Source organism: Octopus bimaculoides, chromosome 5 (assembly GCF_046866305.1).
Source record: "Octopus bimaculoides isolate indiv1 chromosome 5, ASM4686630v1, whole genome shotgun sequence".
NCBI classification, from domain to species: domain Eukaryota; kingdom Metazoa; phylum Mollusca; class Cephalopoda; order Octopoda; family Octopodidae; genus Octopus; species Octopus bimaculoides.
Window position 1 is genome coordinate 107,498,568 of NC_142932.1, and position 19,234 is coordinate 107,517,801.

At 35.6% G+C, this 19,234-nt stretch overlaps 1 protein-coding gene across 1 annotated transcript in view; it reads left to right on the top strand.

The window, feature by feature from the left end:
* Positions 1-19,234, top strand: part of LOC106883086 (heparan-alpha-glucosaminide N-acetyltransferase) — a 43,582-nt gene that overhangs the window by 21,829 nt on the left and 2,519 nt on the right. Inside the window, exons 5-16 of the mRNA XM_014933978.3 lie at positions 1,704-1,770; positions 2,757-2,814; positions 3,572-3,675; positions 4,010-4,117; positions 4,876-5,027; positions 7,062-7,174; positions 8,708-8,829; positions 9,425-9,551; positions 12,115-12,201; positions 13,348-13,422; positions 15,923-15,993; positions 17,559-17,671. Of these exons, the coding sequence (XP_014789464.1) occupies positions 1,704-1,770; positions 2,757-2,814; positions 3,572-3,675; positions 4,010-4,117; positions 4,876-5,027; positions 7,062-7,174; positions 8,708-8,829; positions 9,425-9,551; positions 12,115-12,201; positions 13,348-13,422; positions 15,923-15,993; positions 17,559-17,671 (1,197 nt within the window). The remainder of the gene's footprint in view (positions 1-1,703; positions 1,771-2,756; positions 2,815-3,571; positions 3,676-4,009; positions 4,118-4,875; positions 5,028-7,061; positions 7,175-8,707; positions 8,830-9,424; positions 9,552-12,114; positions 12,202-13,347; positions 13,423-15,922; positions 15,994-17,558; positions 17,672-19,234) is intronic.

Genomic DNA, 19,234 nt, shown 5'->3' on the forward strand with positions numbered 1-19,234 from the left:
CAGGTACAGCATACCTCCAAAGGTCTCAGTCACTAGTCATTGCCTCGTTGAGGCCCAATGTTCAAAGGTCGTACTTCACCACCTCATCCCAGGTCTTCCTGCATCTACCTCTTCCACAGGTTCCCTCAACTGTTAGTGTGTGACATTTTTTCACACAGCTGCCTTCAGCCATTGGCAACACATGGCCATACCAGCGCAGTCATCTGTCTCGCACACCACATCTGATGCTTCTTAAGTCCAACTTTTCTCTCAGGGTGCTTGCACTCTGTCGTGTATGCACACTGACATTACACATCCAGCAGAGCCTACTGGCTTCATTCCTTTCAAGCTTATGCATATCCTCAGCAGTCACTGCCATGTAGCATGGCTGTTCATACACATGCGTCATACAGTCTACCTTTTGCTCTGAGCAAGAGGCCCTTTGTCACCAGCAGAGGCAGGAGCTCTCTGAACTTTGCCCAGGCTATTCTTATTCTAGCAGCTACACTTTCAGAGCATCTACCCTTGCTACTGACTTGGTCACCTAGGTAACGGAAGCTATCATGTGTTCTCTGCACATTTTCTGTGTTTATTGCTCCTGAGCATCTGCCACATACAAAAACTATCTTCCCAGTTAGCCTTCCTTTGATATTGCTGCACCTCTTATATGTCCATAGCTTAAACTGGGTACATCTTATGGAGTTTCTACCCACACCTTTTCTACAAATCGAGCAGAGTCATCTACCTGAAGGGATTTGTGGTTTGTCTGACTTCCTAATTAAGACTTTGGTTTTAGCTAGGTTATACTATTTCAGGGTTACACATTTACAGCTGAGTAGGCTAGAGCAACGTTAAAGAAGTGTTTTACTCAAGAACACTATGCTGCCAAGTCTGAAAATTGAACACACAATCTAGCAATTGTGAGTGCAACACCCTAACCACTAGGCCACACAGTCATATATATGTGCATACGTGTGTGTGTGTGAGCATATTCTGCATAAATTAAGAAACAGTGACAAGTGAAAATTTTGTAAATATAATTGTAAGCTTTCATCATATATTGACTATAAAAAAGTCAAATATTAGGGTATATAAACCCCTAATAGAAAAAAATGGGCATTAGTACACATACGAATTGAACCCACACATCTTTCAGGTTTGATTTCCACATGTACTAATGCCCACTTTTTCTGTTATGGGGGTTTCTATACCCTAATATTAGAATATTTTCTATAGTCAGTTGGGCATCCAGTCATAGAAAACCATACCAAATCAGCCTTCCAACTTACCAGCCCTGGTCAAACCGTCCAACTCATGCCAACATGGACAATGGAGGTTCAGTGATGATGATTAATATATATATGTATATATATAAAACAAGTACTGTTTAGTTCAAGGTTAGTTTTTATTAGGAATACTTGTGATGAAAGGCATTTCACTTGTGACCACCATGTCTTTTTTTCAAGCATAGTATATTTAGGATTCATCATTCAACTAGCCTTTCCTTTTTAAGGTGGCAGGGTACAATTTGAGGGAGATTTTGCTGCTGTTCCTAGCAAGTCCAATGACTACTGACACTCTTTGCAAGAAGTATTGTATAATAGTGTAACAATTTTTAAAAAAATAAAATTACGTGTTATGTTTTCAACAATATAAACACATATAGTTTTGTTGATTTAATAAAATGTTTTTGTGTAACTTATAACATCTCATTGTCTTTCTAGCAATTTATATCAGCATGGCTGTTGTATTTGTAATCATCTTGCTGAGATATGCATTTTATTTCAAAAGGTAATATATTTTCCCTTTTGTACTATATAAACTTAAATTATTTTACTTTCAATTTTATTTTCTTCTTGTTTCTTCAAAATATAATTTTATATATATATTTACACTGTGTTTTCAAACTATCCTACAGATTGCTTGTTGGTTGGTGTTAGCCAGTGTTTTAGCAATAATATTCCTAACAGAAAAATGTTCCTTTTTACATTTATGTTTCACTGTGAATGTAATGTCAATGTGAATACCCGTCAGAGTGTAAGTATCTTGAGAGAAAAGCTGAACATTAGAAGCATCAGTTGTGGTGTGCAAGAGAGACGATTGCGCTGGTATGGACATGTGGTGAGAATGGATGAGGATAGCTGCGTGAAAAAGTGCCACACCCTAACAGTTGAGGGAACCCGTGGAAGAGGTAGGCCCAGGAAGACCTGGGCTGAGGTGGTGAGGCAAGACCCTCGTACATTGGGCCTCACCGAGGCGATGACTACTGACCGAGACCTTTGGAAATGTGCTGTGCGTGAGAAGACCCGGCAAGCCAAGTAAGATCGTTGCCAGTGCCCCTGGACTGGCTCTTGTGCGGGTGGCACATGAGATGCACCATTTTGAGCGTGGCCGTTGCCAGTACCGCCTGATTGGCTCCCGTAGGATTTTCGAGTGAGATCGTTGCCAGTGCCCCTGGACTGGCTTGTGCGGGTGGCACATAAAAGACACCATTTCGAGCGTGGCCGTTTTCGTGCGGGTGACACGTAAAAGCACCCACTACACTCTCTGAGTGGTTGGCGTTAGGAAGGGCATCCAGCTGTAGAAACTCTGCCAAATTAGATTGGAGCCTGGTGTTGCCATCCGGTTTCACCAGTCCTCAGTCAAATCGTCCAACCCATGCTAGCATGGAAGGCGGACGTTAAACGATGATGATGATGATGATGATACAACTTTTTTTTCCATATCTGTTCATTAGATGCATCGGTATTAGTTTTGTCATTTTATCTTTCTTACAGCAGTGTCACCTTCAGAAGAATCATTTCACGATTTAGTCAAGAGAAACTAATCGAAGCAGTAAGTTTATGAAACCTCTTACTTTAAATTTTCATTGACTCTCCTTACTTGCTTCAGGAATTTATATTACCATAACTACCACAGATAAAACACCTTGCAGAATTAACTGAAGTCCCTTTATATTCTGGTTTCAAATCCTGTCACACTTGACTCCAGCTTTCATCTTTCTAAGACCAATGAAATAAATACCGGTCACATACTGGAGTCAATACTGTTGGTGACTACTTTTTCTAGAAAATCTGTGGCCTTCTTTCTGTGTTTGATAGCAACATTTTCTCTCATTCTGTTTATTTAATGATGTATGTATTTCAATTTGTGAAATGTGGGTGTTTTTTTATAGTATGTTCTCCCTTGTAGCAAACCTGAAACCATAACTATCATTCACTAGCAAATATAACTTAGTAGCATGTGCCTCATTTTGCTAATTGCTTTAGATACCTATGTAGTTGTTAGCAGATGTTAACACTGTCTTATCACATCACTCTTGATTTGGTGAAACATTGAGGATGTAACAGTCGGCAGGAGAGAGGGCTGCACCAGTTCTTGGCCAATATTCACTTTCAGCTGAATAGACTGGAGCAATGTGATATGAAGTGCCTTACTCTAGGATAGAACATGCTGGTCCAGGAATCAAATCCATGACCTTATGATCATGACCACTAAACCCTAATCACTATGATGAAATGATGAAATTATTAGTTTTTTTTTGTTTTTGTTTTTTTATAGTTGGGCTTATTGATAATTAATTTTTTCATAGGATCTTGGCTCTCCAGACAGCATCAACCCCACAGATGACAATGAAAGCCTACGTAGCCGTATACTTGTACGGGAAAGGTTAAAATCACTTGATGCATTTCGAGGGTAAATAATTTATTAATTCTCACTTCATCACTTGTAATATCATGATTAAAGAACAGCAACTGAAATCCAGTTTGCGTATTTTATTTTTTATATTTATTTACGATGAAAGAACATTGTGCATAATCTTCTAAAACATTTTAAAGAAGTGCTATTTCTGAATTATGATACTGAATCAATGTTCTTGAATTTAAATCTTTGCCATGCCTTTGTGTTTTATTTATTTTTTTAAAACAAAATAATATATTCTGTTCCATTATATTATTGCAAATTGACTTGTTTGAATAGTTATGGTTAAATAATGCATCTATTTATTAATATTTGTATATTCCTCCAGAATTAGCATTGTAAACATGATATTTGTCAATTGTGGAGGCGGTAAATATTGGTTCTTCAAGCATTCGCCTTGGAATGGAATAAATACTGCAGATCTAGTTTTTCCTTGGTAAGATAACTTCTGTATTCTTTTGTGAATTTGAAAATATTAGTGTAGTATGCTCTGTAAAGTGATTGGTGATAGGAAAGGCATCCAGCTGTAAAATCCAAGCCAAAAGCGAAAGATATGAGCATGATCTGATCCTCCAATCCCTCTGTAGAAGCAACATTGCCCATTGAAAACTGATTTAAATTACAATAAGAAAGTGGATACACACAAATAAATTCATATATGCACACTACATGGTCTGACAGGATATTTTATGGTACCTACTATAATGTCTCAGGTTTCTGATTTCTAATTTTTCGGAACTCAACATGACCTTTCATCAATCTAACAATCCATAAAATACCAATAATTATACTTTAGGCACATAAAATACACCATTTCGAGCATGGCCGTTGCCAGTACCGCCTGACTGGCCTTCGTGCCGGTGGCACGTAAAAGCACCCACTACACTCTCGGAGTGGTTGGCATTAGGAAGGGCATCCAGCTATAGAAACTGCCAAATCAGATTGGAGCCTGGTGTAGCCACCTGGTTCACCAGTCTTCAGTCAAATCGTCCAACCCATGCAAGCATGGAAAGCGGATGTTAAACAATGATGATGATGATGTTTACATGAACGTTATCTTTGGATTTTATGGAAAAGGACATGAAGTTTATTGGGAAAAAAAACAGAAAAGAAAAAAAATGTTCAAAAATCAGCAGTTTAATAAATGAAACTTTCTTTTACTCCATTCTGTATTGTAAATCTATTTAATTTCAGGTTTGTCTTCATCATGGGAACATCTATGGCATATAGTTTTCGAAGCATGATGCGGAAAGAGCTTAAAAAACAGACAATTATAGCAAAGATAGTTTGGAGAACAGTTGTGTTGTTTTTCTTTGGCATAATAATCAACACTATTAACAAACCGAGTAAGTTTTATTTACTTAATAATACTTCTGTTTTTATACAATTAATTGTTATCAGCTTAATTTTTTTATTTAATCTACAATTTTTTTTTTTTACATTATATTCTATATTATTTCCAGATTAAGATTCATTAGGTGTTTGATTAAAAAAGTTCATTTAATCTGGTTTGTTATTAACATTTCCTATCTATTCAGTGTTGTAGGATCTTACTTTTGAAAAATGTTTTGTTCAGTGTAAAGACATGTTCAGTAGATTCAAAGTATTGTACCATTTTTAATAAGCTGATTAACATTGGTTAAATTAAAGTTTTAAATGTTTGGGCATCATAGAAATTCCATGATGACAGATCAAGTTCTGAAGAGTATAGATTACATTGTTCTCATTTGTTATAGTCTAATTATAGCTGTTGTTTGAACTATTGTACAAAGTAACTAGTTAACAATGGCTGTTAACATTTAGTTACCATTTTTCAGAACTGCTCCTGCAAAGTATCTTCTTATGAATTTTGGTTGTTGTTGGCACTCCGTCGCTTACGACGTCGAGGGTTCCTGTTGATCCGATCAACGGAACAGCCTGCTCGTGAAATTAACGTGCAAGTGGCTGAGCACTCCACAGACATGTGTACCCTAAACGTAGTTCTTGGGGAGATTCAGCGTGACACAGTGTGACAAGGCTGACCCTTTGAATTACAGGCACAACGGAAACAGGAAGTAAGAGTGAGAGAAAGTTGTGGTGGAAGAGTACAGCAGGGTTCGCCACCATCCCCTGCCGGAGCCTCGTGGAGCTTTAGGTGTTTTCGCTCAATAAACACTCACAACGCCCGGTCTGGGAATCGAAACCGCGATCCTATGACCGCGAGTCCGCTGCCCTAACCACTGGGCCATTGCACCTCCTTCTTCTTATGAAATACTGTACTTAACTACTTGTTTATTGTAATAAATATGCAATTGAGATAGAAGGCAAGTAATTTCTAAATGGTGCTGAAAAGAGGATTCACTTCATATATGACAGATATATGTGCCTAGGTGTGTTCTGAAAGGGCTTCAATCTAGAACTATGTAATGTTTTTGGTAGGAAAATGAAGCAAAGTACAGAGTTGTACTTGTTTTATTTGAAAGCTGTAATGAATTTTGAAGAAGTGTCATGGAGCAAATCTTTTTGAGAATAGGGACAAATGAAAATTAAACTTCAGTGAGTTTGATCTGGTCATACCAAACTTTGATTGATAAAGTAGGGAAGGATATGACAAATTGGGATAAAGATATTTTGAGCTATTTGTGTAGAGCCCCCTATTTACTGTATCATCCTTATTTTTCTGCTACCCTGTACTACCTGACCTCGATTCCCCCACTCACTCCTGGCACCCTTTCCATCTTCATTTCTCCTCACCTTATATCTTAAAGGTCCATGCTGACCCTTATCATGTATATCACTTTCCAACTCTACTCTCCTTCTAAAATGTGAGTAATCATACAGCTTCTCTACAGCAAAAGGTCTTTTTGTCTCATACTTTATCCCTTTCTACTCTTTATTCTCCTAGCATCTGTATTCTTCTCTCAGCCAAGAGGTCCTTGTCTTGAGGAATAGATGGTGCTAGTACCATATTACAAAGCACTCGTGTTGGCATCACATAATAGTGTCTGTGCTTGTACCATGTAAAACCACCTGTTCCACGTAAAAGCACCCATACTGATGCAATGTGAAAAGCACTCAGTACACTCTGAAATGGTTGGCATTAGGAAGGGCATCCAACCATAGAAGCCATACCAAAATAAACAACTGGATCCTGGGCAGTTCTCCATCTGGCTAGCTCCTGTCATACTGTCCAACCCATACCAGCATGGAAAATAGACGTCAAATGATGATGATATAATAATTAACAATAATGATAGTCATAATATTAATGATGACAATATCATGATGTTGATAATGTTATTGATGATGATTGTGATATAAAGTTAATTATAGGGCCTGTTTTTTTGTTCAGTAGGTATTGTTATAATGCTGATTATTAATTTTGTTTTTCTTTTCTCCAGATATTGAATTGAAAGATATCCGTATTCCTGGAGTGCTTCAACGCATTGCTGTAACTTACTTTATTGTATCTGTAACACATATGTTTTCTGCCCGACCAGCAGACAGCCATCAAGTAAATTATTTGAATTATCAACAGTTTATAAGCTATAATTATTTCATTTCTGTTATTTGTACATAAAATTGATGTAATGTTTCTCACCTTATTTGATTTTTTAAGACTTTTTTTTACATTTAGCCACTGTCAAACACCATGTAAAAATTGTTTTTAAATGTACATTAAATGACTTAATTTTAAAATTTGTCATTTGCCATCAAAATGTAGATCACTATAATTAAAGTGGAGATATTTTTGTTTATACTTCAGTTTCTGATTTGGTGACATCAGAACTGATTAAAGCCTTGTGAGTGGATTTTGTAGACAGAAACTGTTACTATTTTTCATGGTAAAATATTTTGTTTTCAAATGCCAGTTGAGTTTATGGAGTTAGAAGAGACTAGGAAGTAAATATTCAAAGTCAACATTTAATTATGAACTCAATTTTTTTTTATTATATATTTTCCAACAGAGGTAACTGCTAGCTAAATCTCTTTTTCTCCCACTTGTTATTATACTCTCATTTCAACTACTCCCAGCACTAATTAAGTTATCTAATGAGGACATGCAAAGGTCATAAACACTACCCGCTCTTCCACTGAACAACTAAAAATAATAATTTGTGTGTGTGTGTAAGGTGAGGTGTCTACCACTTGTTAGCCTTTTAAGTAGTTTATGGATTTCATTTCATGACTTTACCACTGCTAATTGTTCTTGTATATTGAACGCATTTAAAGTCTTGATTTCTTCCTAATTTTCATCTTTATTGTGTTTATGCTGAGTACACCATACTGATTTCATATCAGCTTTCTTTGTACTTATCAAGCAAGGCTCATTCCCAGATGTCGCTAAGATTTCATATCCTTTATTGTTAACTGTTCTCTTAGTCTATATTTAAGTCTAAGAAAGAAAAAGAAAATTTAGAATTTGTCATTGAAATTAAATGAACTACTTGTCATTAAGAAACATTGCATTCTGACATTTGGAATAAATTTAATACGGTTATTAATATCATTTATATATCATGAAAAAAATTTAATATATAATAGGAGGATGATGATGAATACCATACATGTGTATTTTGGCCAGCCTGTATAATTTTGTGTTTTATGTTATAACTAATATATGTGAAAGCACGTGGCTTAGTGGTTAGAGCATCGGGCTCACAATCATGAGGTAGTGAGTTCGATTTCCAGACCAGGCTATGTGTTGTGTTCTTGAGCAAGACACTTTATTTCATGTTGCTCCAGTTCATTCATCTGTAAAAATGAGTTGTGACATCACTGGTGCCAAGTTGTATCGGCCCTTGCCTTTCCCTTCGATAACATTGGTGGTATGGAGAGGGGAGGCTGGTATGCATGGGTGACTGCTGGTCTTCCATAAACAACCTTGCCCAGACTTGTACCTCAGCAAGGGAACTTCCTAGGTTAATCCCATGGTCATTCATGACCAAAGGGGGTCTTTACTTTTATAGCTAAAATATCTGATAATGCATTATGAAAACAATTTTCTTTAATATATAGATATATGATTTTTTTTTTAATATTTCAGTTTGTTTGGTGGAGTCCAATCCAAGATCTTGTTAATTATTGGCTTGACTGGGTTGTTGCGTTAAGTCTACTGATTATCTATCTTTGTGTGACATTCTGTTTACCAGTACCGGGCTGTCCAACGTAAGTTTAACTTAAAGAAATTCTTTTGACTTGTTCCATAAAACTGTGTTCATAAGAAGAGATTGTTGTAGTTTATGTAGTTCAGTATCTGAATTAGATGACTAATATTAATACAATATTTTTAGAAATAATTTTGTTATATATAAAATGTTAAAATTCATTTACAAATCTGGCTTGAATATGAAGACTCTTCATAGATATTGATTAATAACTGGGAATTAAAGTAACTTAATTGTTTGGTCTTCACATGAGTTGGTGTTGTTACTAGCACTATGAAAGTATTTTGTGATTTTTTTTTTTTATACATTTCTCCATATTATTTAATTCTATATCAAGGATTAAAGCATCAAATAGAAATTGAAGTGAAATAACAATTATACATATTAATTAGTTACGCCATCTTTTCAAGAATATTTTCAAAATTTTTTGGCAGAAATATTGGCAGAAAAAGTAATCAGACTGTTACTTCAGATATTAATCAAGTTGATTCTTGCATCAGTGTTTTAAATGAATCTATATCTTACAGGGTGATTTATATTTGTTCATCCTTTGTTGAATACATGTTCTTTACTATTTTTAAAAAAATTTTATGCAGTGGTTACCTAGGTCCTGGTGGAATAAGTGATGATGGTAAATACAAGAATTGTACAGGTGGTGCAGCTGGCTATATTGATAGAACAGTGTTTGGAAGTTCACACATGTATCAAAGAGGAACATTTATGGTATTTCTGTATTTCTCTACTATTATCAACATACACAATTCCTAATATTTTACATCTAGTCATACATTTAGATTGGACTGATATTCACCAGTGACCACCTCTCCACTTCACCCCCTATGTTTACCATTCACTAATTCATTTCTATTTCCATCTCTATTCATCTGCTATTCACCTACCCATCCACCCTATCCAATCCTCCAGACCACGTTCACCTTCCTGTAACTTGAGGGTATGCCATGATACCACTACCATTTTCTCTCCTTTTCCAACTGGGATAACCATGTATGTCCTCTACAGCATAACACCTGTTTCTATCCCTCTGTCACACTTCTCACTACCTGGCACAAAGCCACCTCCCTCAATACTACACACCCAACCTTAGTTGGGGAGGGAGTTTTGCCTTAAAGTTATTAGATGACCTCACCAGTGTTAGTACCAGAAAAAGGATCCAGGACACTGTGAAATGGTTGGTATTAGCACATCCAACCATGGAAACCATGCCAAAACAGACATTAAAGCTTGATGTAGCCCTCTGATTTGTTTGCTCTACTGAAATTGTTCAGCTTGTGCCAGCGCTGCAAACAGACATTAGATAACGATGATGATGTTGATAAGACTCACTTCCATGCCTCTTTACAGAATCACAAAGTGCAAGTGTACCCATATCCTACTACACACACTTCTCTCCTGCTATGTCTCAGTTTTCTCTGATATACTGCTTTGCAATCTTGAACACCTCATGCCTTCAGATCTCTTGCCATAGAACATTGAAAAACCTGTTGTTTTATTGGGTGGGAGGGTCCTGCTTCTCCCCTTCTTAAATAGAGCTATCTCCAAGCTTCTCTTCTAGCTACCTGGTAAAGTTCTCTGTTGTTCCCATTCTTACAAATCTTCCAGCCTGACTCTTCACTTTTATGGTTCTGACTACTTCCCTGTTCCATCACCATGCTGCCCTTGGTCTGGCTGGAATTTTCCACCAGTTACAGATTCTCTAACACTCTGACTGATTGAAGGATATTTAATCTTCTATATCTTCCTTTTCCAGATTGATTTGTGTCTCTCAATCTTTCTAGCTCTATGAATGTATAGTTGTAAATGTTGCCATACAAGTAGTGTCATCCATTTCTAACATTCTGTGAGAACATATCTGGTCGTGGGTTTATATTACCTTACTTGACAGTAGATGAGGATTGACAACAGGAAGGGCATCTGGCTGTAGAAAATCTGCTTCAATGAATCCATCTGACCCATGCAATCATGGGAAAGTAGACATTAAAATGTTGCTGATGATGATATGGCTGAAGAAGATACTAGTACAGTAGGGTGTCACATATGTAATTTAATGAGTTGAAAACTTCTGTCAGCTTAAATTATCCAAACGATTGTATGTTTTTAAAATCCTAAGAAAAAAAACCAGTCCAACAAAGGAGATAATTCCAATAAAACATTTTTGTGAGGACTCTTTTCAATTTACTACATTACATATATATGGTTTTAACTTATTTGATTACTTTCTCCATTGGATACTGGACATCATATTCCACTAAATTTTTCTCTAAAAATACCTGGGTCTCTTTCAATTTTTAAATCTTTCACTTGAATTCAGATTGGTCAATTTCTTCTCATTTTTCCCCTCATTGTTTGTAAATTCTAAATTCTTGTTTTGTGAACTAATAATCTAATAAGTTCATTTAAGAGCTTTTGTTTGTACTAGTTTTTTCTCCTTTAGTATTGACTCTCAGCTTTCTAATACATAGATTTTACCACATTAATGCATTACTTTGATATTGATCATCATTGTTTAATGTTCACTTTTCCATGCTTGCATGGGTTTGAGAAAGTTTATTGAAGCAGATTTTCTATCGTCAGATTTCTATCCTATTGCCAGGAGGCCTTACCTAGTTCCTAGTAAAGCAAGTTTCCCGGTAGCCAAGCATGTTTTCCCAAAATAGTAGAAATGAAATGATATTCATTTACAACAATCACAATATCAAAACAAGGTGACACACACACAAACAGGCTTCTTTCGGTTTCCATTTACCAAATCCATTCCCAAGGCTTTGGTAGGCATGAGACATAGTAGAAGACAGTTGCTCAAGGTGCCACACAGTAGGACTGAACCTGAAACCATGTGTTTGGGAAGCAAACTTCAAAACTATACAGCTATGCATGCACCTAGACACTCATCATATTTTTTTATATTTAAATTAGATTTACTATTGTAAAGCAGACGTTAAACAAACACAACGATGATGATGATGATATTGTATAAAATATTATTGTTTTTCTACAGTAGCTTACTTACCTGTCTTACTAAAGACATTAGAAATATAAATTTCATTAAACAATTTTTTTTTTATTTGTTCAAAAGATTTTGACCATCTCTTTTGACAGACTTCAATAAAAAATATTTAAATAATTTTAAAATAATCTTAAGATTTTAGCTTTGATATTCTTTCTTCATATTTTTTACTGTCTAAATTATTCCAATTTGGACAATTGAATTCCAGTTATGTCCACAAAACACAATTAAGCATACTCAGCTCTAGTTTATTCTTAATAGGAGATGTATCATACTCATGAACCATTTGATCCAGAAGGACTTCTTGGCACCCTTACAACATGTGTTATTTGTTTCCTTGGATTACAGGTTTGTATCAGTTTATGATTAAAAGATATTTTATTTATTTATTGTAATGCACTGTTAGGAAAATGATATCTGTAGTAATATCTACATCAATCAATCTCTATTACCTCTTGTCTCTAAACATCTTGTTGACTCTCTTGACATATCTAACCTTCCTTCACTACCAAATGAGATAAATTTTTAACTCTTTTAATAATAACCTGGGGCCACTTTTAGTTCTATGAAATGAAACAGGATTTTTTTTTAGTGTCTGGAATATGTTATGTTTCAAACAGTAGCCTGATATGTTATTTTACTAAACACCACCAAATTCTTGGTTATTTTCAAAACTGATTCAAAAACACAAGTTGTTTATCTCATTAGAAATATAACTAAGAGTTCAATCAGTATTATATCCACTTCTTTATGATCCTGTAGCTGCTGCTTCATGAATTTTTCATTTATAGTAGTTAGTCAAATCACTGTTAGTTCTCTGACAAATGCCTATGACAGAAAGTCTACTTTATACTTGACCATCCATGTCACCTAAATAAATGGAGATGAGGTCAATATGGATAACAAGAAGAAATACATGTAACTGAATGGAAATGACACAAATATTCTGATGATACTACATAGTCCTCTGTTGTATTCTAGGCTCTTTTGTAAAGAGTCAGAGAGAAGAGATTGCATTCCTGTGGGCTAGAAATTAATGTTAGTTGGTGAGTGGCTTTATGCCAATCAGTCAAGTGGCCTTTCTTTGGATGCAGTTTTGGATTCTGTGGCTACACCAGATACAACATGTTAAATGTATGAGCAGTACACCATTGTGGTGTCACCCGAGCTTTATAGAGAGTTAGTAGTTGTTGGAGGCTGAAGTATTTTCTGGCTTTAAAAGAAAGACTAGTCATTGTGATGCAGTTTCAGTTATGTTGAAGATGTGTGTTTATCAAGAGAGATCCACAGTGTTGGGGAGGGCAGACATTTGTCATGATCTTGAGGGTTCCAGTTCAGTGCTGCTCATGTTTAGAAGGGAATGGGATACCATAATGTTTTCTAGATATGTTTTATTATTGTTTCTTTCATAATGTTGAAGCAAACAAGAAAGGAATTTGAGACAGTTTCATGATTTGATTTTTATAATTTATAGGATTTTTTTTTTCCTTTCAGGCAGGAAAAATATTTCTTATGTTTCGGATGCATTCAGAAAGAGTGAAACGATTTTTTATCTGGGGTGTTGTTATAGTGAGTTACAATTACTTTATTGATTCTACTGTTTTATTTATTCCATTCAAATAATTAGTTTCTTGTTGTGTAAAGTCCAAGCCCTTATCTAGAGCATCAAGGATTAAGTGGCTGTTAAAATAATGCTGATAATGTATTTACTATCATAAAAGTTTAATTTATGTTTATTGCTTTTATAAGGCTGCCTCTCACCATATACATGCAATATTATATATTTTGTCATGTTTTGGATTGCTCAAGATAATTCTTTCCAATTTAGACCTAACAGGTGATGAATCACTTTTTTTCTTCAGTGTAAGCACACACAGAAGTTGACATAACCATTTCAAAGTATTTTTCATCTCCATGCAAGTAAATCGTTATGATCTGAATGTTGTTGTAGTTGACATGGTGTGGTAGTTGTGAGTGAATGTCATCATTATATAAACTGTCCTTTGTTTCCAGTCTTGTGTCTTGTCATAAAGAAATATTAACCTTGCATGAAAACAGGTGAGGGTTGGTGGCAAGAAAAGCATCCAGCCACAGAAAATCTTCCTTGACAAAATTCTGTTTGACCCTGGTAAACATGGAAAAGTGGATGTTGAACTAATGATGATGATGATAGTATATATTTGTCTTCTTTGTGCTTGGTTCATACAATGATAATACACACGGAATGACAGTTTAAATGCAGAAACCGGATATTAAATGAAATGATGCAGATGGCAGAGGAGACAACATTGCCATGTTCATCTTTGTTGATGGGCTTATTGACCCCCAGGAGCAATCGATTGTAAATCCTCTCCTCAGTCTATAAATTGGTTCACAGTTCCTCATTGCAACCGACAGTTACTGATAGATGATAGACTCAGTGCTAAGAATAGATGATGGCGAGAGGAGCATGGGACATACCATATATACTTGTAACATCTGTATCATAAACATGAACAGATAATAATTATAGTCCGAAGAAATTCATTGTAAACAAAGGATATGACAAGTGTTTGTGGTAAAATAGGAGTACATTAAAGAGAGCTTGAAACCTTTTATCAATTAGTTTTTGTAAGAAAAAGGGGAATGATGAAGTTGCTAATTGATTACAAATATAATAAATATAATTTTTTTTCTGGAATCCTTTTGCAAATCCGATTCATGCATTATTTGAGCTTTGCTTGATTATTTCATTATTGCTAATTAAATATGATTTATTTAATCTGGTGGTACTCATAAAAAAGCTCCTTTTGCGGACCAGGCTATGAACCAAATAGTAAACCAAAACATAAGGGTGTAATATTGAAATCCAGTAAATCCAACCAGTAATGATTATTTCACAAGGAGAATAAAGTCGAGAGGTATGAGATGAATGTATTTATTTCACTAGTTTGATATCCATAAGATTACAATCATTTCGCAGTCAATATCATGGAAAAGTAATTTTTTAATGCCTGCACTACATTAGTGTATGTTATAAGTTACATAGTACGATTGTACATTTTACAAGCTAATACAGGTATAGAAAGCTAGCTCTTCAGATCCATAGAATATTGTGGTTACATCAATTCTTCAACTCCAATATATACATACAAAAAGTCATCTTCGAAATATTAATGTATATATCTTACTAAATCTCCTTTCTTCCCTTCTATAGAAAACCTTTTTATTAATTATTGTATTCCATACATATAGATATAAACTGGTGAAATAAATATATTCATCTCATACTTCATGACTTCATATTCTACATATATATATATATATATATATATTCATGTTTGTTTTTATGTTCAATTATAATTAAGACAATTTTACATTATTACATTTATCAATTTGTGTTGCAATATTCCTGATGTGAAACTGTGTTGAAACAGATATTGTTGTATTTCAGGATGTTTTTCTTTCCTTTTTTTTTCTGTTTTTTTTTTCATATTAATTTGATGGGTTACACTATATATTTGTAGAGTACAAATTTATTATTTTTAAACAGGGATGTTGTTGACAGTGACTCAGTTTCAGCTAGCTAAGCCATTGTCAGCAGTTCAACAATGGCTTAGCTGGCCAAAACTTTGAAGTCACTGTCAGCAACATTTTTGTTTAAGAATAATATAAATATATATATATATAAATATACACACACACACACACACATACATATCTTGTTTTGGTATTTGGCTACCACATGTTATCAGTAGGATATATACCAGGGCCAGATACACATGTGAATAACTTTAAAGAATGATCTTTTATAATGGTTTATGAATAGATTATAAACTCTGCAATTTAAAGCTGGTGTGTAGTGCAGAAACAAATGTTGTGATCGACTACTATTAAAGTTTGATATCCTCCACCCTTTTGTTATATTTCTATACTTGTGTGTGTATGTGTATTGTTACGAAGTTTCAGTGCTCGATGCAAACTTAAAATTCATTTATTGTTTCTGATAAACATCTATAAACAAGTAACAAACAAAAGAAAAATAGAAACTGTGTGTTTTATCTGACATACAAATCTTTCTATTTTATAGGGTGCTATTGCATTGGCCTTAACAGAAGCTTCACGAGATGGGGGAGTTATTCCCATCAACAAAAATCTTTGGTATGTATATATTTACTTAAACCTTTCGTTTTTACTATATCATTTTACCTCAGTTTCAGTATTTTATTGAAGAGATGTTGATTCTACAAGAAGTGTGCAACCAACCCATGAAGAAAAGTAGTAACTCTGAATTTAAAAAAAAAAAGCTGATACAGGATAGAGGAGTCTCTTTAGTCCAGTAACAGACAACCACTGATATGGGTGGTATGATAAATTACTCACAGTTCATGCTGTAGAGTAGTTGGTGCTGGGAACGGAACCTGGTTATGGAAACCATGTCAAAATTCTGACACAACAACAAAGATTGGCAATTTTCCTCAGTTATCATTTGCCTGGTGATAATGGACCATGACAAGTGGCAAGATGCTTTCAGACCTATCCAAAGAGAGAAGCTGAAAATAAGAAGTTTGTCAGTGTTCTGCATAGGCATAAGGTGCTCCAGATTGCAAAGCAAAATGTTGTTGGTGATAAGTGTATACAGTATGAAAGTGATGCACATTGCTCACACTGATGCCATGAAGAGAAAGAAGCGGTAATACTATGAGAAATTTCCGAATAAGTAAAATGCACAAGAGATGAGCTACTTCAATTAAACCTAGTTTATAAAGTTGAAAGTATCATTAAGAATATGCTGTCAGGGATAGCTGCTGTGATCCTAAAAATAGCTGCTGAAATAGGATACTACCTAGTATATCAAGTAATTCAGAGAGATGTTATCTATCAGTATCATCATCAGCTGCTACAAAAGCAAAGGAGATGCTCTTGAAAGAAGTAACTACAGAGGCATCAAATTAATGGACCAAGTTACAAAAGTAAAAGTTATTAGCACATCTAATTAGAAAGAGAATCAGTTGAGATGCAATATTGCCAGGAGAGAATACTACCAATGTTCTCTTCTTAGTGCGACAACTCCAGGTGAAGTTCTTAAAGCAGACCACTCTATCGTTCTTTGACTTTGCAGAAGGTCTCTAGAGTTCCATGGTTTGTAATCTGGTGGTTGCTAAAAAAAACTTTAAAATTCCTTTCAGAGTTTCTAAAATTGCTGGGTGGAAGTTATCCTCAGATTAGAGAGATCTGGCCTGAATTCTTGCAACAAACTCTAGTCAAAGGCCAGGTGTTAAATTTAAACTGAGTGATGGATTAAGTCTAGCACCAAACAACACTTTTTCCATCTACCCAATTACAGTCTCGAGGTTTTGGTCAACTCGATGCTATGACTAAAGATACTTGCTCCCTCATTTGTTTCAATGCTACATGGTTCTGTATATTCATTAAGACATGACAGCACCAAAAGCCTTTCTAAAATAGTGACTAATGAAGGAATGAGTTTAACAAATTTAAAACACTTCTATTTAAACTTGTCTAATTTAATGTTGGGGGCAAGGGACTAAGTGAAAAGGGTTCTAATTTAACATCCCTACCACTGATAAGAATGACCTCAGTTAGAAAGCCAGAACAATTTTTAATATAGGTCTTCTCAATCTGAGTTGACTTGAGGCTAATCAATAACAATAAATCTGAAATTATTCTAAAGTTTTTCAGCAAGATTTCCATTTGTTTTTTAGGTCTGTCTCGTACATTTTTGCAGCAGCTTCCTTAGCTTTCTTCATGCTTGCTCTCTGTTATCTTGCAATTGATGTAGGGAACATTTGGACTGGAATACCATTTACCTGGGCAGGTAAGTCATTTCACACACAAATTTTATCTCAAAATAAAGCAAAAGTTACTATAATAATAATAAAAAGTTTCTACATATATATATTTATATTTATATAGTATCAAAATCAAATCGTACCACAATCAAATGGAAATTGTAGTTGTGGCTGACGCCAGTGCTGCCTGACTAGCTCCCATGCTGGTGGCACACAATAAGCACCATTCATGCATGGGTCATTGCCAGCACCGCCTGACTGGCTCCCATGCCGGTGGCACATAAGAAGCACCATCCAAGCGTGGTTGATGCCAGCCCCCTCACCCCGACAGGCTCCTGTGCTGGTGTCACATAAAAAGCACCCACTACACCCTTGGAGTGGTTGGCGTTAGGAAGGGCATCCAGCTGTAGAAACTTTGCCAGATGAGATTGGAGCCTGGTGCGGCCTCCTGGCTTGAGATGCCAGTGAAACCGTCCAACCCATTCCAGCATGGACAATAGACGTTAAACGATGATGATGATATATATATATATATATATATATATCTTTAAATGGTAATCATGATTCTCCCACAAGCTAATTGGTTTAGTTTTATTACACATTCTAATTGTTTGATTTAACTTAACAAATAACACTGGTCAACAAGTATTTTTCATCAAGCATATGTCAAGATGTACTTAGTGTAGTTTTTAAATGCTGTTTTCAAATATACAATTAGTTTTTTTGACATCACGTACAGTTTCCAAGATGAGAAAGTTTTTTGGTTTTAGCTCATGCATTACACATCATTAATTGGAATTTCTATATAATGCATGAGCTAAAATTGCATTGTACTCCAGTGTCTGCTTTGGCATGGTTTATACAGCTGAGTGTCCTTCCTAATGTCAACCACTTTACAGTGTGTGCTGAGTACTTTTTACATGCCACCAGCACTACTGAGATCACCATGTAGTTTGCAAATTAACAAACCCAGAAGGTCCTTCTGATCATTTGGTAGTCTCGCTTGTGGGGCGTAGGCTGAGATAATTGTAGCTGTGCTGTTCTGTAAAGGCACATGGCTCTGTGGTTAGAGCGTCGAGCTTACGATCGTGAGGTTGTGTGTTCGAATCCCAGACTGGGCTGCATGTTGTGTTCTTGAGCAAGACACTTTATTTCACGTTGCTCCAATTCACTCAGCTGTAGAAATGAGTTGCAACGTCACAGGTGCCAAGCTGTATCAGCCCCTTGCCTTTCCCTTGGATAACACTGGTGGCATGAAGAGGGGAGGCCGATATGTATGGGTGACTGCTGGTCTTCCATAAACAACCTTGCTCGGACTTGTGCCTTGGAGGGTAACTTTCTAGGTGCAATCCCATGGTCAGTCATGACCGAAGGGGGTCTCAGCTATTCTTCAGGACTAGCCTGAGCTTAAGCACTCTATCGCACACCCTAACATCCTCTATGACTTTATCCACCCATTTCTCCTCAAGGAGTATGCCTACTCCATCCATGTTACCTTGCCAGAAAATTTTATACCTATGTACCTTGCCTGTGAGGACCCTAGCTGAAGCTCCTCTCCATCTTACCTCTTGTATGCAGAATACCTTGAC